The sequence below is a fragment of the Drosophila subpulchrella genome, unplaced genomic scaffold (assembly GCF_014743375.2).
Source record: "Drosophila subpulchrella strain 33 F10 #4 breed RU33 unplaced genomic scaffold, RU_Dsub_v1.1 Primary Assembly Seq354, whole genome shotgun sequence".
In the NCBI taxonomy this organism is placed as follows: Eukaryota; Metazoa; Arthropoda; class Insecta; order Diptera; family Drosophilidae; genus Drosophila; species Drosophila subpulchrella.
This window is the reverse complement of record NW_023665577.1, coordinates 7,524,002-7,541,195: the sequence shown is the minus strand read 5'-3', so window position 1 is coordinate 7,541,195 and position 17,194 is coordinate 7,524,002. Positions and strand designations below refer to the sequence as shown.

At 40.3% G+C, this 17,194-nt stretch overlaps 2 protein-coding genes across 3 annotated transcripts; both read right to left on the bottom strand.

Annotated features, from left to right (window-relative positions):
• Nucleotides 1-3,751: 3,751 nt before the first annotated feature.
• Nucleotides 3,752-7,590, bottom strand: LOC119560037 (alpha-tocopherol transfer protein-like). Its single transcript, XM_037873338.1, has 3 exons — nucleotides 7,469-7,590; nucleotides 4,964-5,268; nucleotides 3,752-4,565 (listed from the first exon to the last, which is right to left on the bottom strand). Exons 2-3 carry the CDS (start codon nucleotides 5,266-5,268, stop codon nucleotides 3,944-3,946), a joined length of 927 nt encoding a protein of 308 aa, XP_037729266.1. The 5' UTR covers nucleotides 7,469-7,590; the 3' UTR covers nucleotides 3,752-3,943.
• Nucleotides 7,591-10,945: 3,355 nt separating this feature from the next.
• On the bottom strand, nucleotides 10,946-15,555 carry LOC119560095 (odorant receptor coreceptor). 2 transcript variants are annotated; one of them, XM_037873416.1, is made up of 7 exons: nucleotides 15,368-15,555; nucleotides 14,273-14,581; nucleotides 13,466-13,980; nucleotides 12,524-12,749; nucleotides 11,787-11,991; nucleotides 11,367-11,522; nucleotides 10,946-11,295 (listed from the first exon to the last, which is right to left on the bottom strand). In XM_037873416.1, the coding sequence occupies exons 2-7, from the start codon at nucleotides 14,578-14,580 to the stop codon at nucleotides 11,245-11,247; spliced, it is 1,461 nt and encodes a 486-aa protein (XP_037729344.1). In that variant the 5' UTR covers nucleotide 14,581; nucleotides 15,368-15,555; the 3' UTR covers nucleotides 10,946-11,244. The 2 variants fall into 2 exon arrangements, with proteins under 2 accessions (XP_037729344.1, XP_037729345.1); XM_037873417.1 differs by having other exon boundaries at nucleotides 15,468-15,485.
• Nucleotides 15,556-17,194: the final 1,639 nt, after the last annotated feature.

Sequence of the window (17,194 nt, the reverse complement as noted above, 5' to 3'; positions counted from 1 at the left end):
CTGTGTATTTTAAACAGTTGGGAGTTTTTGGAGTTGACAGAAATTTAAATCCAAAATGAGCTCAATATAAGCCTTTTTTCAGTACGAACGGTCTTAAATTGGTAAGCATGAAATCGTTTTTAGATCAAGACTGTTTGTACTTAGTTTTAACTCGGTGTTTTCCCAGTGTGTCCAATGTTCACTGTACTCGAATAAAAAGAAATATATTTACCAAAGCTGTGATACTTATGGTACAGTTCGGAAACTGATCTTTTTTTGAACATCTTTATATCAAATAAAAGCACTTCTTAACAAGGTAAAAAGCTAGTGACGATTGAACCTTCAACATACAAAAGTTGTGATATTAACATTTGTAACGAAAGATTGTTATATGATCCACTAAACGAGAGCACTTCCTAACTTTTTTTATCCGGCACTCTTCATCAGGCGTAATCAAAGGTGTCACAGAAACCGTCGACGGTTTTGGAGGCGGTTGGCTTGGAGTAAACTTGGTTTGATTTTAGAAACATTTTTTACGTACCTTGGTACAAATAAGTGGTACTTTTTACCTCACCTAGGTATACAAATAATTGGCTACCTTTTACCTTACCTAGGTACAGACTTTAATATACTTTTAAAAATATTAAGGTCCTTACATAAGTACTGAAAAAAATTTGTTTCAATTCCCAATTCATTTCATTTTCTACACATCTCCCCAATTCACCGATAAGAAATAGCCAAATCCGACTACGAAAATTTCAATAGTCGAAACGTAGAATCAAACTCGGCCATACTAATTTTTACTACTGTGGTCAAAAAATAAAGGTGAACTTTCATATTAAACTTCGCGGCCCTAAAATTTCGGGCTAGTTATTTTTTCCTTGTTTCGTTGGCAGGGCTATTAATAGTATCTCGGCCAAATTTAATGTCAAAATCATTATCAGTAAAATATTTACGCTTGTTGTTTACCAAACATTTTTCGATTTTTCCACCGAAAGCGCTGAATTTCTTGCAAAAGTCGTCGCGTTGATGTGTGTGAAACAATCCTTTCTGACTATCAGGACAAGTCTAAATGTATGAAACAACCCTGAATCAACCGACCATCAAGCGAAGCGAGGCCAGAACGAAAAGAGCACGTCAGAGTCGTTCCAAAATCAAAGTCATGATGACAGTTTTTTTTCTATTTTCGGAGTATGGTGCACTATGAATTCCTTCCACCTGGCCAAACCGTTAGTAAGGAATATTATTTGAGCGCTAAGCGTCATTTGCGTGAAGAAATTCGTCTAAGAGGACCAGAATAATGGGCTATCAACTCTTGATTTTAGCATCACGATAATGCACCGTCTCTCATTGCACTCGTTCTCCGTGATCATTTAACCAATAATACATGCGTCTAATTTTTGGCGAAATGGTATTTCATAAAATTACAAAGGTATGAATGAATGTGTCAAATGCAATACACTTGCGTTTTCTAAATATATTGAATACATCAACTTAATTCGATTTATCTTTTGCATATTTATAGAGGTGTGTCGGAAAGGTGACGAACTCGTCAAATTTCACAAGTGACGTCACGTGAAAAATTCCAAGTATTGCCAGATCGTCTGTAGATTCTTGAGCTTGTTTGCCATAAAAAATATAAGCAAAATGATTTTTGAAAAATTCTTTTTGCAGTTACTATTATTTTTGTTTGAAGAAACTTTTTGCACTTTAAGTTTTCAAGTCGAGGGAAAAAGTTTAAAAAGTAGATGTGTACACAAATTCGTCCTTTTTATTAAGTACTGAATGGGTTAAGAAATGTATTGTATCATTCAAACGGCATTTAAATTACCTTTCCATTGATGCCAAATGTTTACAAGAAGTAAGTTCAAATTATGAGAATATTTAACTTTTGTTTTGTCGAAATACTTATGCCGACCAGTGTAGGTACTGAAAAAAAATTTGTTCCATTTTCCATTTCATTTCATTTTCTACATTGCGCCGATAAGAAATAGCAAAGCCCGATTGCGACTTGGAAATAGGCTAGATCCACCACATATGTATGGTTACCTTTTGTTTCAAAAATTAAACTGTCGAATCGCAGAATTAAACTCGGCCATACTAATTTGTATCTCTCTTTTAAAAAGTAACCTTAGCATTGTAGTTTATATAAAGTTTCAAATTCTATATTTTATTTTACAAGTTCCATAGGCACTTATATGAATGTGTCAAATGTTTGTACATACGGGATTTTTGCTCTACACCCGTTGAAAAGTTATTTAGGAGTGGTGGTCAAATTCTTATTCGAAAAAGGAACAGGAATGCTTAAGAAAAAGGTTTAAATTTCCTAACTTTATTTACTAAAAAATTATGATTGTTATAAGACGTAAAAAATGACTGAAACCTGAAATTCTAGTCATATTTTAAGGTTAATTGTTTCCCAGATTTAATTAAATAAATAAATAAATCACAATAAAACAAGAAAGGAAGTTAACTTCGGCCAGCCGAAGTTTGTATACCCTTGCAGTTATAAGAAACAACAAATGTTAGTAACACCATGTTAAATTTTTAAGGATTGTTTCTAGCTTCAGTGATATTTGTAAAATATTAAATTCGTAATGCTGAAAAGGTTTAATGTTCTATATCCCAGACATAAAGAAAATACGATCAAAACCAACAAAGCAAAAATTTAAAAAAAATAAATATTTCATTATTTCTCTGACCGTTTCTTTGACAGCTATTTGTTAGAGCTGTCCGATTTTTATTAAATTTAATCCGATGTTCGTAAATATACATAAAATGATATTCCCAATAGTATAAGATAATATGTCAAAAAACACCGAAGCTATAATTTGTTTCATATTATTTTTCCACCAATTTTCCGATCGTTCCTAAGGCAGCTATATGATATAGTCGTCCGATTAGGATAAAATAAATTCGAAATTCAGAACTAATTAAAAAATGTTATTTCCCTCCTACGCTTGGAGGTAATATGTTAAAAAACACCAACGATATAATTTATTAACATTATTAACATCTTATGAAAGCTATAAGATATCGGGCTGAAACTTTCCCAAAAGTATAATATCTTTTGCAGGTAGTATATAAGTCGGAACCAGCCGGATCGAACAACTATATCTTATAACTTCCATAGGAATAATCAAAAAAAAAAAATTTCTTAAATTTATATCTTTGGTGTTTTTTAACATACATATAACCTAAGCTTGGAAATAACAATTTTTAATTAGTTTTGAATTTCGCATTACATTTTATCGAAATCGGACGACTATTTGGAGGAAAAATCATATGAAACAAATTATAGCTTCGGTGTTTTTCAACATATAACCTCCTACACTTGGAAATAACATTTTTTAATTAGTTCTGAATTTCGAATTTAATTTTATCAAAATCGGACGACTATATTATATAGCTGCCATAGGAACGATCAGAAAATTGGTGGGAAAATAATATAAAAGAAATTATAGCTTCGGTGTTTTTTGACATATTATCTTATACTATTGGGAATATAATTTTTTGTACTGCTCTTTCTCCCAAGTCTTGGTTTCTCCTTTGTTTAATATATCACTAGTTACGATCGGAGCATCACATAAGATTTTAATTTCTTGGAGTATTTATAGTATTCGCCTTCGCGCACTCTCCTGGTGCGCTTCGTGTAATCCTCTATCTTTCTATATATCCCTGGGGTCTGCTAAGATTATTTAAATGCAAACCTCACCACCACTGTAAAACCACTTCTTGAATTTATTTTTTATTCATTCCTTAATATGCTGCTGTTCTTTATTATTGTAATTACTGCAATGTACTGGTGATATAAAGATAGATTAACAATGGGTTCTGGCGAAAGAATGAAGCAATTAAGCAAGAGTCATGCACACGAGCTTGGACTAATCAAATGAGCGGCTAATATAAGCGGTTAGACAAGCTGGTTGAGGTCGCCGGAGGTGGATACTGGATCCCCTTGGCCCTAGTCGATGTTCAGCTGGCGGAAAGTACCCTCCATGCCGAACAGATCGTCGCTGGTCTTGGGGGCGCCGGGACGCAGGGACTCGTTGGCCTTCTTGTCCTCCTGGTCCTTGAACCACTGGGTGTTGTCGACCAGCTTCTGCTTCCACCACTGGTTCAGCTCCACGACGTTGCCGGCCTTGCCGCCGTACTCGTTGGGCAGGAGGTCGCGGGGCACCACCTTGTAGAGGCTCTCCACGTCGTTGTGGAAGGTGATGCGGCTGCGGATCTTCTCCTTCACGAAGGGCTTCACGAAGTTGAAGATGGTGTCCACCAGCGGCGAGATGTTGATCACGTGCACCTCCTTCACCTTCACCGGATACGCCTCCTGCACGGCGATCAGGAACTTCTTCACCACGGTGGGCGAGAATTTGGCGAAGTGGGCGGCGCTGGCCACCGACGCGTCCAGGATGAAGATGTCGCCGGCGATGCCGACGCTCTCCTCCGCCAGGCGGACGTCCCCGATCATCAGGGCCACCTTCATGGCGTCCAGGATGTGGTGGGGCTGGAAGTCGCAATCGATGCCCCGGATGAACGTGATGCGGCGTCCGTTGGGCGTGATCCCGGGCAGAGTTGGGCAATGTCTGAAAGGAAAATGGTGATAACACATAACATATTTATTAGATATAATAAGTGTGCAATGTAGAGTAATTTAACGCTCATTAGATTTCTAAAGAATTCGCAAATATCAAAACCGCGAATTCTTCAGAAAAGGATCTTTTTCAGCGGAATTAGAATTTAGTTTACGGTTTTATACGAAATCTTAATGATTTTCAGTAATTGAGAATCATTTAAAATTATTAATCCATTTGGATATCATTTATAAGTCACTTTCGAATCATTTAAATCACACTGAAAAAATGTGCAGTGCTCTAGTATGTATTAAAATATCTAAGATAATGTATATACTACTAAGATACTAGGATAAATATGTATAATGTCATTTGTTTATATGATTTAAGGGGTCAACTTAAGTACTCACACATAGTCCAGCACGATGTTGAGTTCCTCACGATTAATGTCCCGGTTGGAGAAGAACTCGGGCACGGCGTTGCGCATGGTGTAGTACATGTCCAGCTTCTTCTTCACCTTCTCCAGGCTGAACTTGCAGCCGCGCAGGAAGGTCGTGAGGCGCATGTCGTCCATGTCCTTGGGCAGGTGGGGCTGCGTCTCCAGCCACTCGCGGATCAGCTTGATGTCGCGCTCAATGTCTGCGGGATCCTCTGGCTCGCGGAGCTCCTCGCGGATGCTCACGCGCTGGTCGGGTGTGGGGTGTAGCATCATCATCTGGGGTCGGCGATTGGGATATGATAGGGTCTTAGTTATTTCTATCTATTTCTTTGTGTCATAGAGTAGATTTTGAAATCACCTGACCATTCTATTATGTCATGCTCAATGCCTTGGAACAAATATAATAAACCTTAGCTCCACGAGTAAAACAATATAATTGCAACCCTCTATTCTTCGCCGGCTATTTCGCAAAACTTTTTAATACGCAACACGACATAATCAGATATTTTTGACATTTTAATTGCGCGCTTTCAAAACGCTGGTCGTTCGTAGGTCTTGCGGTCACACTACACTGCCTGGATTCATTAGCATGGGCTGTGGCCAAATATGCATTACTCGGGCCCGCCCCTCATCAGCTATATAGATATAGCGTCGAGAGCAGGGGCTTGGGGCTTGCGCAAGGGCCAAACAAAATCAGCTGACATCGACCTCAAAAAACGTTCGTGGCCCTTCTGATTTGAGTTTCAAGCGATCGGCCCTATAAGGGGACATGTTTATTTGTAAATACCGCAAGGGAATAAATAACGATTATAAGAGTTATGCAAATGAAGAAAAGTGTCTTGGAGATAGTCATGCCTGGCAGTTAGTACAATAAGTGGTTATATACAGTATATTTTGGGCTAAACGTTCGCTGCTTTGTTTGCGCTCATTGGGGCGTACTTTTGGCTCTGCTTTTTATAGCTCTTGTTTGTTTACTTTTTTACTTTTGTTTTTAAATCTTACTCAGTGATGCGTAAGTTGCCTTCCACTTTGTCTCGGGGTAATTGACATTTAAAGAGGGGTTGATTGATTATACTTACAGGTACAGAATTCGATTAGGCAACTTTGAAAGTGGCACAAATCGAGTGCAACAAATGGGATACCCAAATTCGCAACACCGAGCTCATTGGGGTCAAGCAGAGTTGGTAGAGGAAAAGCTCTCGAAATGAGCCGAAGTCTGATTGGGGGATTGGGTATAGCGTCTGTGTGCTGCACATGCCACAACCAGCTTCCAATGCAACCGCAGTTGCTGCTGCAGTTGCAGCTTGCAACCTGTTAGAATTGCAATTACCGCCGGTGGATTGGAGGAGGCTCGGCCACACTCAAATTGCTGTGTGTGCACACTCCTATGGTTTTACCTATTTTTTTGTTGCGCTAATGGCCGCTGCGGCTATTGCAATTTTTTTTCTTGCCTGCAACTCTATTGCAAATATTGCGAAAATCTCCAGCAAAACAAAACAGCGGGAAACACAACGATTCGAAAATCAAGCGGCTAAGACGCAAGAAAAATGGGCAGAAAACGGGTTTTATTAACTTATTTTTCTGTTTTTGGTCGTTGGCTCCAGTTAAAGTGCTTTCGGTTTCTGTCTCTCTCGGCCTTTGTCATTTGCTCCTTCTCCCCAGTAGCCCTGTCTCGCTCCAGACCATTTGCCGTCATTACAATAATTCTGTTTGTCCATTGTTTTGTAATGCTATATTTTGAAGAATTTTGGCAATGATCGCGAGTAGCATTTAAGTGGTTTAGGAAATGGTTTGTAAACAAGATGGTTACAAGAAAAGGGGGAGAGCTTAAAATGTTTAAAGTAAATCATATTTAGTTCTTCAGAGTGCTTAGTGAGTATGGTCAAAGCATTATATTCGGACTTAATGATTATTCAGTTTTTACAACCACTGCTCTAAGCCTTCTTAACGTAATAATGAGAATATGGGTAATTATCTATATCTTATCAAAAGTTTTTGTCTGTCAAAAATTTATTCATCCTTTAGGTTTTTTGTTTGTTTCATTGCAAGGACCAATTTAGTTAATGTTTCCTGAGTACTTTGTCGGATTTTGATCAATGAACTCTGTTCCCTGATGAATATTCCCCAAGCATAACGAAATATCAGCGTATTATGCATTATTTAATGACTCCAACGACCATTGTTGGACCACATAAATCGCCTTCTTCATTATACCCTGCCATTCAAATTGAGTTATTCGCACAATTTCAAGTCAAGTTATTGTCCCCTTGTCGAATTTATGACTCTTCGTTGGATGGATTACAAAAATCCTCAACTTCTTTTGTGTTTCTGGAATGCAGCACATGATTTGCACACTTTATCGCGAACATTTCGGCGCACTAATTAAAATTCCGGGCAGTGTCCTATGTGTCAACAGCCCAAAGAAGTGGGGACTCAACGTTTGGGCGGTAGTGCGTATGGGATGGGGATGGCTCACCTTGGTTAGAATGAGATGGTTAGTTGGTCAGAGGTAATCCTTTAGGTTATGTATCCAACGGACAACGCGGCGTATGATGAATAGCACACAACCGAAGCGCTCAAGACGATAACAGAAACTGAATGTCTGCAAACACGTTTCGAGGCACTTAAATACTCGCCGACTCCGAAATCGCAAAGATCCGAAGACTGACGAGCGCTTTTCGGGCCGCCCGATGAAAGAAAACCGAAAGCCGTAAAACAGATCATGCCATGAAAATCGGTCAGAGAGAAAAATGCACGCGCCGGCTCCTCAGAAGGGGCGGAGCGGAAAGGAAGTCGGCGGCTGGCCATTTGCGCAAGATAAGTTCAATGAGCGGCGCGAAGTATCCACGCTCCACTGCCGATCTTCCAGATAAAGCCATCCCCGCCAGGCTTTGCTAGATACCAGTCCCGAAAAGCTCCAACACCTGCAGCCCCATGAGATGATAGGCACAAGTTCGTGTCCTAAGTCTTTTGTTCTGCCCATTTCAACACCCCGAAAATGTCGTTTCCTCGATCTTTTGTTCATCACCCCTTAAAAGTTCGTGCCTTAAGTCTTTTGTTCTGCTGCAGCCGGGGGGAAAAGCTGACTGCGCCACGCCCCCCGAAAAACCACCAGTCACACATCGAAGTGCGTGCCGAAAGTCAGTTATTAACTTTCGAACGCGCGTGTGTGTGGGCCAATCTATCGGGCCGGGATTGCATTAGTCGCTGCTTGGCTGAAATGATTTCTGTCATAATTGTTTCTTTACACTTTTTCGACATTTCCCAATTAAGCAATTTAGTGCACATGGAATTGGCGCTGATTCGCCGTCGTGCCTCTTACTAAGCAGCTGCGAGTCGTTGAACTTGCCGGCCGTTTCCTCATTTTCATTTAAATGAAAATGAACATTTTCCATAACTTTGTCTTGGTCTGCGTTGCGTTTTGCTCGCGCTGCTTTTATTTTCCTATTGCCTTTTTGTTGGTTTTTATTGTTCCAGCTAGCTGATTGCTAGCAATTATAGCCGCCCGATGCGGGGAGAGGGGCTGCCGGAGGGGCAGGGGGAAGCCGACTTTGACTTTGCATGCATTGAACTTGGCCTGCCCTTTTTCCAAAGCAAACAATGCGAGACGCGGCCAATGTGGCAATAAACATCGAACCGAATTGCAAAAAATATTACGAGCCACAGCATTAGACTCTATAAAAACAAAAGTACGTACATCGATATCTACAGATTCTTGCCGATTCCCATGAAATCGATATTGTAACCATATAAGTTTAGGAAGTCATTACTAATCTGCCACCAATGTGGCAGCTTGAGCAGGTTGTACATATAGGGGGTAACAAAATTTAGGTATAAGGATAATACATCATTTTCTGTAATTTACATATTAGTTTATTTATATTTGGATCGTTTTAAATATATCTTAATGGAATATCACATACGTGATCTTTTAAGACTTATTTTTGTAGGGAACCATATTAGCCTTGATAATTAGCCTGATTAAATTAAATATTATAAATTAAGAACATTATACGGACCCAATAGTGCTAGAGTGCTAAAAAAAAATGTATGTTTACCGAATGAATAAAACAGATTCCGCAAATTTATTAAACTTTATATTAACCAGCCAAACAAAAAACAGTATTTTCATTCGCGTTTAGGACCATTAGTTTTTTTCGGCCGTAACAAACTTAAAGTGGTTGTCAAGCCGAGTGGTGTTATCGTAATTTTATAGTCTAAGCCTTAGATCTTTTCAAATGCACGGTAAATTATTCTCTTCATTGAATTTAAAAACGTGTCGAAATACGAATTTGTAACTTACAAAAGCGAGTTACATTTCCTTATTGAAAATGTAGATCGTCAATCGATTATTGACTTCCATTTTAAGTTTAGTTAATAGAATTTTATCGCTAATACCTTTAATTAACATTACCAATGTTTATAGTATATGCAATTTTAAGGTGTGCCATGCTATTGTTTATTTAACGACTGAAACTAAAGAAAAATCGATGGGAAAATCGTTTTTTAATAGTCGTTCAGTCACGCAGACAATTACAGAATGGTGAATCATTGCTAAACTCACTCAGAACGGGAAATTTACCTTAAATTGGTATGGGAATTAAACTCAGTTTCAAATCAAAATTTCTTCTTACGTCACCGTACTTATAGCTAATTAATTATTTAAAAGATAATTTCTTGGACGCCTCAATTTCTCCATTACTCATCGACACCTAGAAACGGCAATTGCTGCAAAAAAAACAGTAGAATTATGTAAACCGAATGGGTAATGTGCTTAGGACTCTATAAAAACGTCATTAAGAGAGTCGTTGTTAAAGAGTGTGGTATGTGGGTATGTTAACGACTCTAGTCGTGTAACGTTATATTAAAAACCCGAAAAGAAATCGCACTGGCGATTGACAAATGAGGCTGAAAAATTCGCATAAATTAACAAAGCTGCAGACAAGAACAGGAAGATGTTGCTGCCCTCCTTAGCCCCCAAAAGTAAAACAAGACGCGAAAGAAAGAAAACTAATTAAACCGTAGACTTATAAATTAAGTAGTTTTAGCCGCCGCTGTTGTTGCATTTCCAAAGTCAAGAAACTTTCATTGGCAGACGAAAGTGTGCGCAATAAAGAAATTAACAGTAAGAAGCAGCGGGTCGGGATGGGGTTTTGGGTAGAGCTATACTCGTAGTTGTGTAGTCGCATGGTCGGCAGATACTTCTACGCTCCACCTCATCTTACCTCACCTGGCTCACACTCTTAGCGCAATTTTAGTTATAGTCACTTTTTGTTCGCTTTTCGTTTTTGTTTTATGAAAGCTGCAAGAAATAAAAACTTCGGCCGAATGTACAGAGCGTGGCCGCATTAAAAGTTCGCGTTGTGAAGCGATTTCTTGTTGTTGGTTCAATTTCAACTCGCTGCGAGTCAGACAGCCCAGTTGGGCAATTTGGAAAACCATAAAGTGCGCTTTCAAAACGGCAAAATTCAGGAGAGGTAAACAGAGCCAAGTGTGTGGAGATCCACACTCTGGAGTGTGATTCGGAATTACACTTTTGCCACACTTAATTGCTGGCTGCAACTGCTAACTGTTTCTACTGTTGCGCCAGCAGTTGCCAAAAATTTGGCAAAGCTGATATGGCCCAAAAAAAATGGATTTTATAATTCAAATGAAATTAAGTTCGTTTTGCACATCTGCTCGGAAAAACTGTGAGCATGCGGTCGGTGATGCGTGAAACTCCGCGTCTAGCCCATTAAATTCCACGCTTATCATGTGAACAGCCCCGATAATTATTGAATTAAAACTAATTGATGGGCTATGATCAGCTCCAGACTTAAAGTTAATAATAATAATTCAATTTTATATTAAAAATGCAACTGAACGAGAAGAAAATAAGTATCTAATACAAGCAAACACTCCATTTCATTCAAGTCCCTTGTTTTCCCATCACCATTTTCCTTGCATTTTCACTACACATTTATTTAGTTGCATCTTGAGTTTACATTGAAAGCTCTACACGTGTACGAAATCGATAAATATTTGCAGGCTTCTATGTGCCCCAGTGTGTTCCCATGATGCCCCACGGGGTTCGCTCGTCGCTGGTATAAAATATATAATTTGCGTTATAATTGCTCTATAATATTGCTGATTGCACAGTGGTGGGGGCGGTGGATGGGCACTGTGGCTGGGCGTCTGGGGGGTGGGTTTAGCACGGTGGCTCCTTGGCATTCGCATTCCTGGCACAAAAAATCCGTCAGCTCCGCTGGCAACTCACTTGAGCTGCACCAGCACCATGAAGTAGGTGACAACTGCACCGAGCACCTGCGGGGCAGAGAAAGTTCGGTTGTGTTTAGCTTTATTTTCGCACCTTCAATAAATCACATGCAACGCACCGAGGCAAACAAATCCAGGGAAACGGTGAAGAACTTCGCCCCCGATATGCTCATGGCCTTCTGGCACTGCTGGCACACGATCTGGACGAAGGTCTTGGCCTCCTCGGATCCGTCGTACCAGTGGCACGAGTAGGCGGCCTCCATGACAGACGAGCTCTGGAAAGTGAAAATGTTACTATAAAGGATGAACCTAAAATATTTTATACTCAGATGATCCTTAGATAAAATTCTATTTTATTGTTAAAATATTTTAAGCCCCATTATTGTTTAAATTTTATTGCCCATAGCATATTTACACAAAAAGCACTTTTTCTAAAATCTTGTTTGCTTTTCCCTTTAAGGGTTTAATATATTTTAAACAAACTTTAATTGTACACCCAACAGTTGTACTGCCACCTTAACAACCCCATCCAAACTCACCTCCTCAATCAAGCGATTGCCAAAGATGCAGAAGTGAAACACCTGGGCCAGGGCATATCCCAGGTAGCCGACGACTGTGAAGGCGTAGACGTTCACTCCGTTGATTTTGGTGGCCTGGTATGCCAACAGGGTCAGCTTGATGGTTGAGGTCAACATGTGCAGCAGCAGGGCAGCTCCGTAAGTATCGCCAATGGCAGCCACCAGGCTGCAGGGAGGAGGGAAAGGGGAGGGAAAGGACGAGAACAGGCCATTGAAGTCAATATTTTGATCCGCAACAGCACACACAAGTAGCTAAGCCAACTGTCGGACCGGACAAACAAGGCCATCACTCTAGGGGCCCCGAACAATGATTGCAATTGAGGAAATAATCAACAAAATCAAACAAGCTGCAGGGATCTGTCGGGAGCCTAATAAATGAAAACAACTCGGGCGAATTTAATGTTTGAAGAACTTAACACATTGCAAAAATAAAGTAACCAAAATAAAATTGGCAATAGTTTATCCCCATTTTGGGCTCTTTGTTTAAGATTGCATTCCAGTTGGACTGAACATATTCAAGTGCCTTTGCATTCTCTCCAGGTGAATGCAATTAGATTTCTGTGCCAGGAGTTTCAGGCCAGGTGTTGGCCTGTATTAAAATCAGCAGATGCAATCACGGAACCCCCTGACCACTCATCCTCACTGTGGCCAGAGACCTCTTCAAATTGTTGGTCAAATTTGGCAAGGATTCGACTCACCGCACGACGTGCTTGTGCCGCTCCACCCAGTACTTGATGGCACTGCGCACCATCATCTCCTGTTTTTTGGTCAGCCCGTTGGGATTAGCCCCGTTCACCAGTCCGTTGCCGCCGCCCCCGTTGCCGCCGAACGACTGCAGCGTCGAGGGTGCTCGAAACTGGGCGCCCCAATCCGCTTTCGAGCTATAGACGCCCGTCATGTCCATGTCGGTGGCTGGATCCTTTTCTGTAATTAAAAAACAGCTCGTCACGAGGCTTTCCACAGGGGCTATCGGTTTACTAAAAATGTTGTATGTAATATACCTTAACCTCTTAACTGCTGACAGGACTACAGTCGAGTATTTAAATTCTCGAAGCCAGTTTAGATGTAAACTTTATCTAGAAACTTTAATCGGAAATAAACTATAGGTATTTTAAAAAACAATTTGGTTAGGTATCTAAAACTTTGAATTTTTGAAAAGTAGTAGGTACTCCTTAAAGGAAAGAACGGTTCGGATCTATTACATTATTTCCTAATTCCAGAAATGTCGATTTCTTTTCCAGTAGTAATTTGTTTTTCAACGTTTAATTCCTTTTTCCATTATTTATATTTCTGATCATGTCTTTTACATGTCTTTCTTTATAACAGCAAATATTTTATTTTTAATGAAAATAGTTCTCCCTCTCATGTTAATTGATGAGCAAGAGGGTTCCGCTTTTATAAATGTTGTTAAGTACACATTTACTTAAGTAAAAACCATTTTCTGAAAAATAGTTTTTTCGATTGCACCTATACGGGGGTTTTACATAAATCTCTTTTGGGCGAAACTCTGGGGAGAGTTTCCACCGAATTTAGCCCGAATAGATTACTCTAAGTACTCTATAATGATATATTCATAGGTATCGTTGTCAGGAAATTGGAATACTGAATTTAGTTCAGCGAAACCATACCCATATATTTACCTTCGTTATGAATGAGCTCCGACTTGGAGTTGGCCGATAGGGACCTGAAGAGGGCCGCCGAGTTGGGTCTGTAGGTGTCCAGCGAGGCAGACAGCTCCATCAGGGGCTTCATAATGCCCTTCAGGTGCTGCAGCTGCTCGCAGGCGAAGATTAGCCAGGAGCAGAACATCACGTCGCACAGGTTGGAGTGGATCATCGAGAAGAGCACGTAGTAGATCTGAAAGGCGAAGCTGATCATGTAGAACAACCCGTGGCTGGCGTTCCACGGGTAGAAGGACTTGATCGGCAGCCGCGGTATCTCCACCGGAATGCTGGAGTTCGTTTCGTGGTCCACCACCATCTTGACGCTGTCCCCGAAGAAGGTGATCGTGGTCCAGGCGGTGGCCGAGGCCACGGTGGTCAGCATCACCAGGAAGAACAGCTTCCTCATCTTGGCCAGGGCGATCGAGTGGTAGCGCGCATCTGATTCGGCGAACAGGGGGTGCGTGTTGACCTGGTTCCATATATTCAGGGTTCTGCAGAGGGAGGTTTACTTTTTATTGCCAATCCGAAATGAAATTGTAGAATTGCCAAATTATTTACGATCTATAAAGGCCCAGCGGTTTTAGGGATATTATACTTTAACCAAGGGATATTAATTTATATTAACAAAGTAACTACTGAAAGTCGAAATAAGAGGGTTTTTACAATCTTGTTTAAGAGGTATTTTTTTTATCTACCCCACTTTTTATATAAAATATTTGGGTTAAAAATAAGAATAACAGTTTCTTTTTCATAAAAAGTACCCACTCCCAGTTTCTGACTCACCTGTAGAAATTCTTCTGGTTGACGGCCAAGTAGATGAACTTGGTTATGCAGTGGGTGAAGAAGAGGGTGGTAATCGTGTTGCCCGACAGCTCGTTCACCTCCTCGGCGTTGAGGGCCATGTTGACCAGGATGAAGGCGAACTGCATCAGCAGGAGCACCAGGTGCACCGAGGAGTACACCTTCTTCATGAACGCACTGCCGCCCGTGAAGTTGTGCATAAACAGGCCCGAGTACTTCATCGCCCGTATATTGGGCATCAGGTCGGCCACCAGGCCCGTATACTTGCTCGGCTGCATCGAGGTTGTCATCCTGCGGAAAATGGCTCGACATAATTAATTGGGTTTCGCCAACATAATTAGCGATTATTGCCAGTGGATAAAGTGAAGGGGGTCGATGCGGAATCTTTTTCATATTCCGTCTGTGTGATTGGCCTTTGGTTTGTATGCGACCCAAAGAGGAAATCCTCTCCAAAAATGAATCGATTTCGCATGTTTTATTCATACTTGTATAATGCATAATGCGGGGTTTTAATCGGTTGAATCGTTAGTGTCCGTTTAGCTATAAGCCAGCATATAATACTGAGATTGCGTTTTTTTTGAATTGGTATGGCTAGGATGAAATTTTTTAAACTAAGTTTTCTTTGCTCCAAAAAGCCATTAAATGAAAATGCCTTTGTTAGCCTGACTAAGATCTATTCAATTTTTACTCTTCTCCATAAAAAAACAAATTAAGTTCAAATACAAGTATAGGTTTGGAATAACACCTTTTATTCAATTTGTACTATACTCAAATTGAAAGAAAACAATTTAATGTCTATTAAGTTTTAGACTTGAAATGACACTTTTGTTAGAAGACTCTATTTTAATAAAAACAATTAAAAGTCGAAATCCTTTTAGATTTGGAAAAACACTCTGAATATTAATGGGTTTTAGAATTTCTATGCATGTTTAAATCGTCATTAAAAATACTAATATGTATTGCATTCAAAAGAGTCAAGTAATTGTGATTTTAACACGAACAAAATGTTTGATATTTAGTAATTAAAAAGTTAGCACTGGGAGGTGTTGACTAATAACTTGTAGAGCAGCAGTTTACCTTGCAATTGAGCCTTAAAAATTCAAATTTAATCGTTGTCTGGTAAACGGTTGTTAACTGAGTGCAAGCTAATGCACTTCTAGGCAAGCATTTCACTCACTTAGGCTATACCGGAATTATTTAAGATACAACGAGGGTTTTAAAAACCGGGACACAGTTAACCTGCCAGCAGGGCGTTGTCGACGTTAATGAAACGTGAAACCTGGAAGGTTAACGGGCCCTGCCGACAAGTGATGGCTTCCTCTGTCGTCTGCCAGTACATAAGGACGTGTACTTTGAGGGCAGAGTTCCCACGGCTGCAGCAAGGCCACGTTCAATCGGAGCCCTGAAACTTTCACTCCGAGCCACACATGTTAATGAAAATATATGCCTCTGGGGCTAAAGCCGGCCTCGGAGTGCTTAAAAATTCAACTTTTTAGCCACGTCCGTCCATGATGGGTGCGTGGCAGACGCCGAATTCCCACAATTAAATCGAACGCCCACGAACTTGCCGACCGCCATGTCGCCGTCTCCAGGTCTAGGACTCAGGCCTGGGCCCTGGCCCTGTCCACGCGGCGTATGCGCAATGGACAGCTCAGCACGGGATAGGGAAACACGCTCCTCTGGCTCCTCTGCGTGGCATCTGCGGTATCCGAACTTATGCAAATTTTAAAAGCATCGATTATTTTATTATGCCTGTTTGTATTTGTTGGCCCTAAGTGCCGCAGAGTCATGGGGAAAGGGCATTCAGCCCCCAACTGCTACCACGGAGCCTTCCCCGAATCGCTGACCCAAAAAATAACCCACATACCCATTTGCATGGAAATGTGTGTGCCCGGCCTGATGGATAGTTGGACTTGGTTCTTTGTTCGTTCTCAGTTCGTAAGCACCGAGGCTCTATGGGCGCAGAAAGCCAAATCAAACAGGATATCCTCAAATATGGGGCAACAGAAGCTCTAAAGTAAGATGCGTTGCTTGCTAAAAGGACCTTTGAATTTGTGTTATCTGTTCCGGTAATAACCCTTCAAATACTGTACTTCAGGTCAAAAAATAAGAAGCTCTAGAAAATTAATTTTTGATAAAATCATTTGAGAATTTTGATGCTCGTTACTGTAAAATATATATAATCTGGATTACTAGCCAAATAGATATAGTCATGTCCGTGGTCCGTATGTCTGTCTATTAAAATACAATTGTGTATTTTTTGAGCTAAGATTTATTTTTTAAAGATCAAAGAATGTGTTTAGACAGGCCCGCATCATTGTAATACGACGAAAGTCAAATGTTCCCATGGAAACCCCTCGGGTGGAAGAAGGAACAAGTTTTTCGAATGCTGGACAAAGGTTTTAAAATGTTGTTTTTAATCGCAGCTCACTATAAATTCGAATGTTTTGGAGTCACATTTGTAGTGTAGGCTCCTCGTGTGATTTTTGAATATTCGACAATGGATTAAAATGATTCTATGTATGTAGCTCTTAGTGCAGCTTATTACCCCACCGGGTAAAATTGTTTTGCTCTGTCGGCTCTCTGCAAAATAAATTTAGTCACTGCATAAATGGAATATATGGAAAAACAAAATGGAACCCAACACAAACTCCCAATAAAGTTATTTAAACTAGTTTTGGCAGTATTAATATGCAGTCAATGTGCCAGGAACACAATGTACTTTCTAATACGATTCTAATTGCTGAAACACAGTTGTAACTATGTTCCGGAATGTGAGTGTGGCCAGAATGGGTTGGACTTGCTGTTTCCAACGGGCAGTTGGTTTACACGGCTCAGATGGCTTAAAACTCATGTACGTAGATGGGAACTCAGACACAGATGTGGCAGCTCATGGATTATTCA

Coding starts and splice junctions, on each gene's coding strand:
- LOC119560037 (XM_037873338.1), bottom strand. CDS start 5,268: ATGATGATGCTACACCCCACACCCGACCAGCGCGTGAGCATCCGCGAG. Junction 4,566..4,963: donor AACATCGTGCTGGACTATGT/GTGAGTACTTAA, acceptor TTTTCCTTTCAG/ACATTGCCCAACTCTGCCCG.
- LOC119560095 (XM_037873416.1), bottom strand. CDS start 14,580: ATGACAACCTCGATGCAGCCGAGCAAGTATACGGGCCTGGTGGCCGAC. Junction 13,981..14,272: donor AACCAGAAGAATTTCTACAG/GTGAGTCAGAAA, acceptor CTCCCTCTGCAG/AACCCTGAATATATGGAACC. Junction 12,750..13,465: donor GGAGCTCATTCATAACGAAG/GTAAATATATGG, acceptor TTTTAATTACAG/AAAAGGATCCAGCCACCGAC.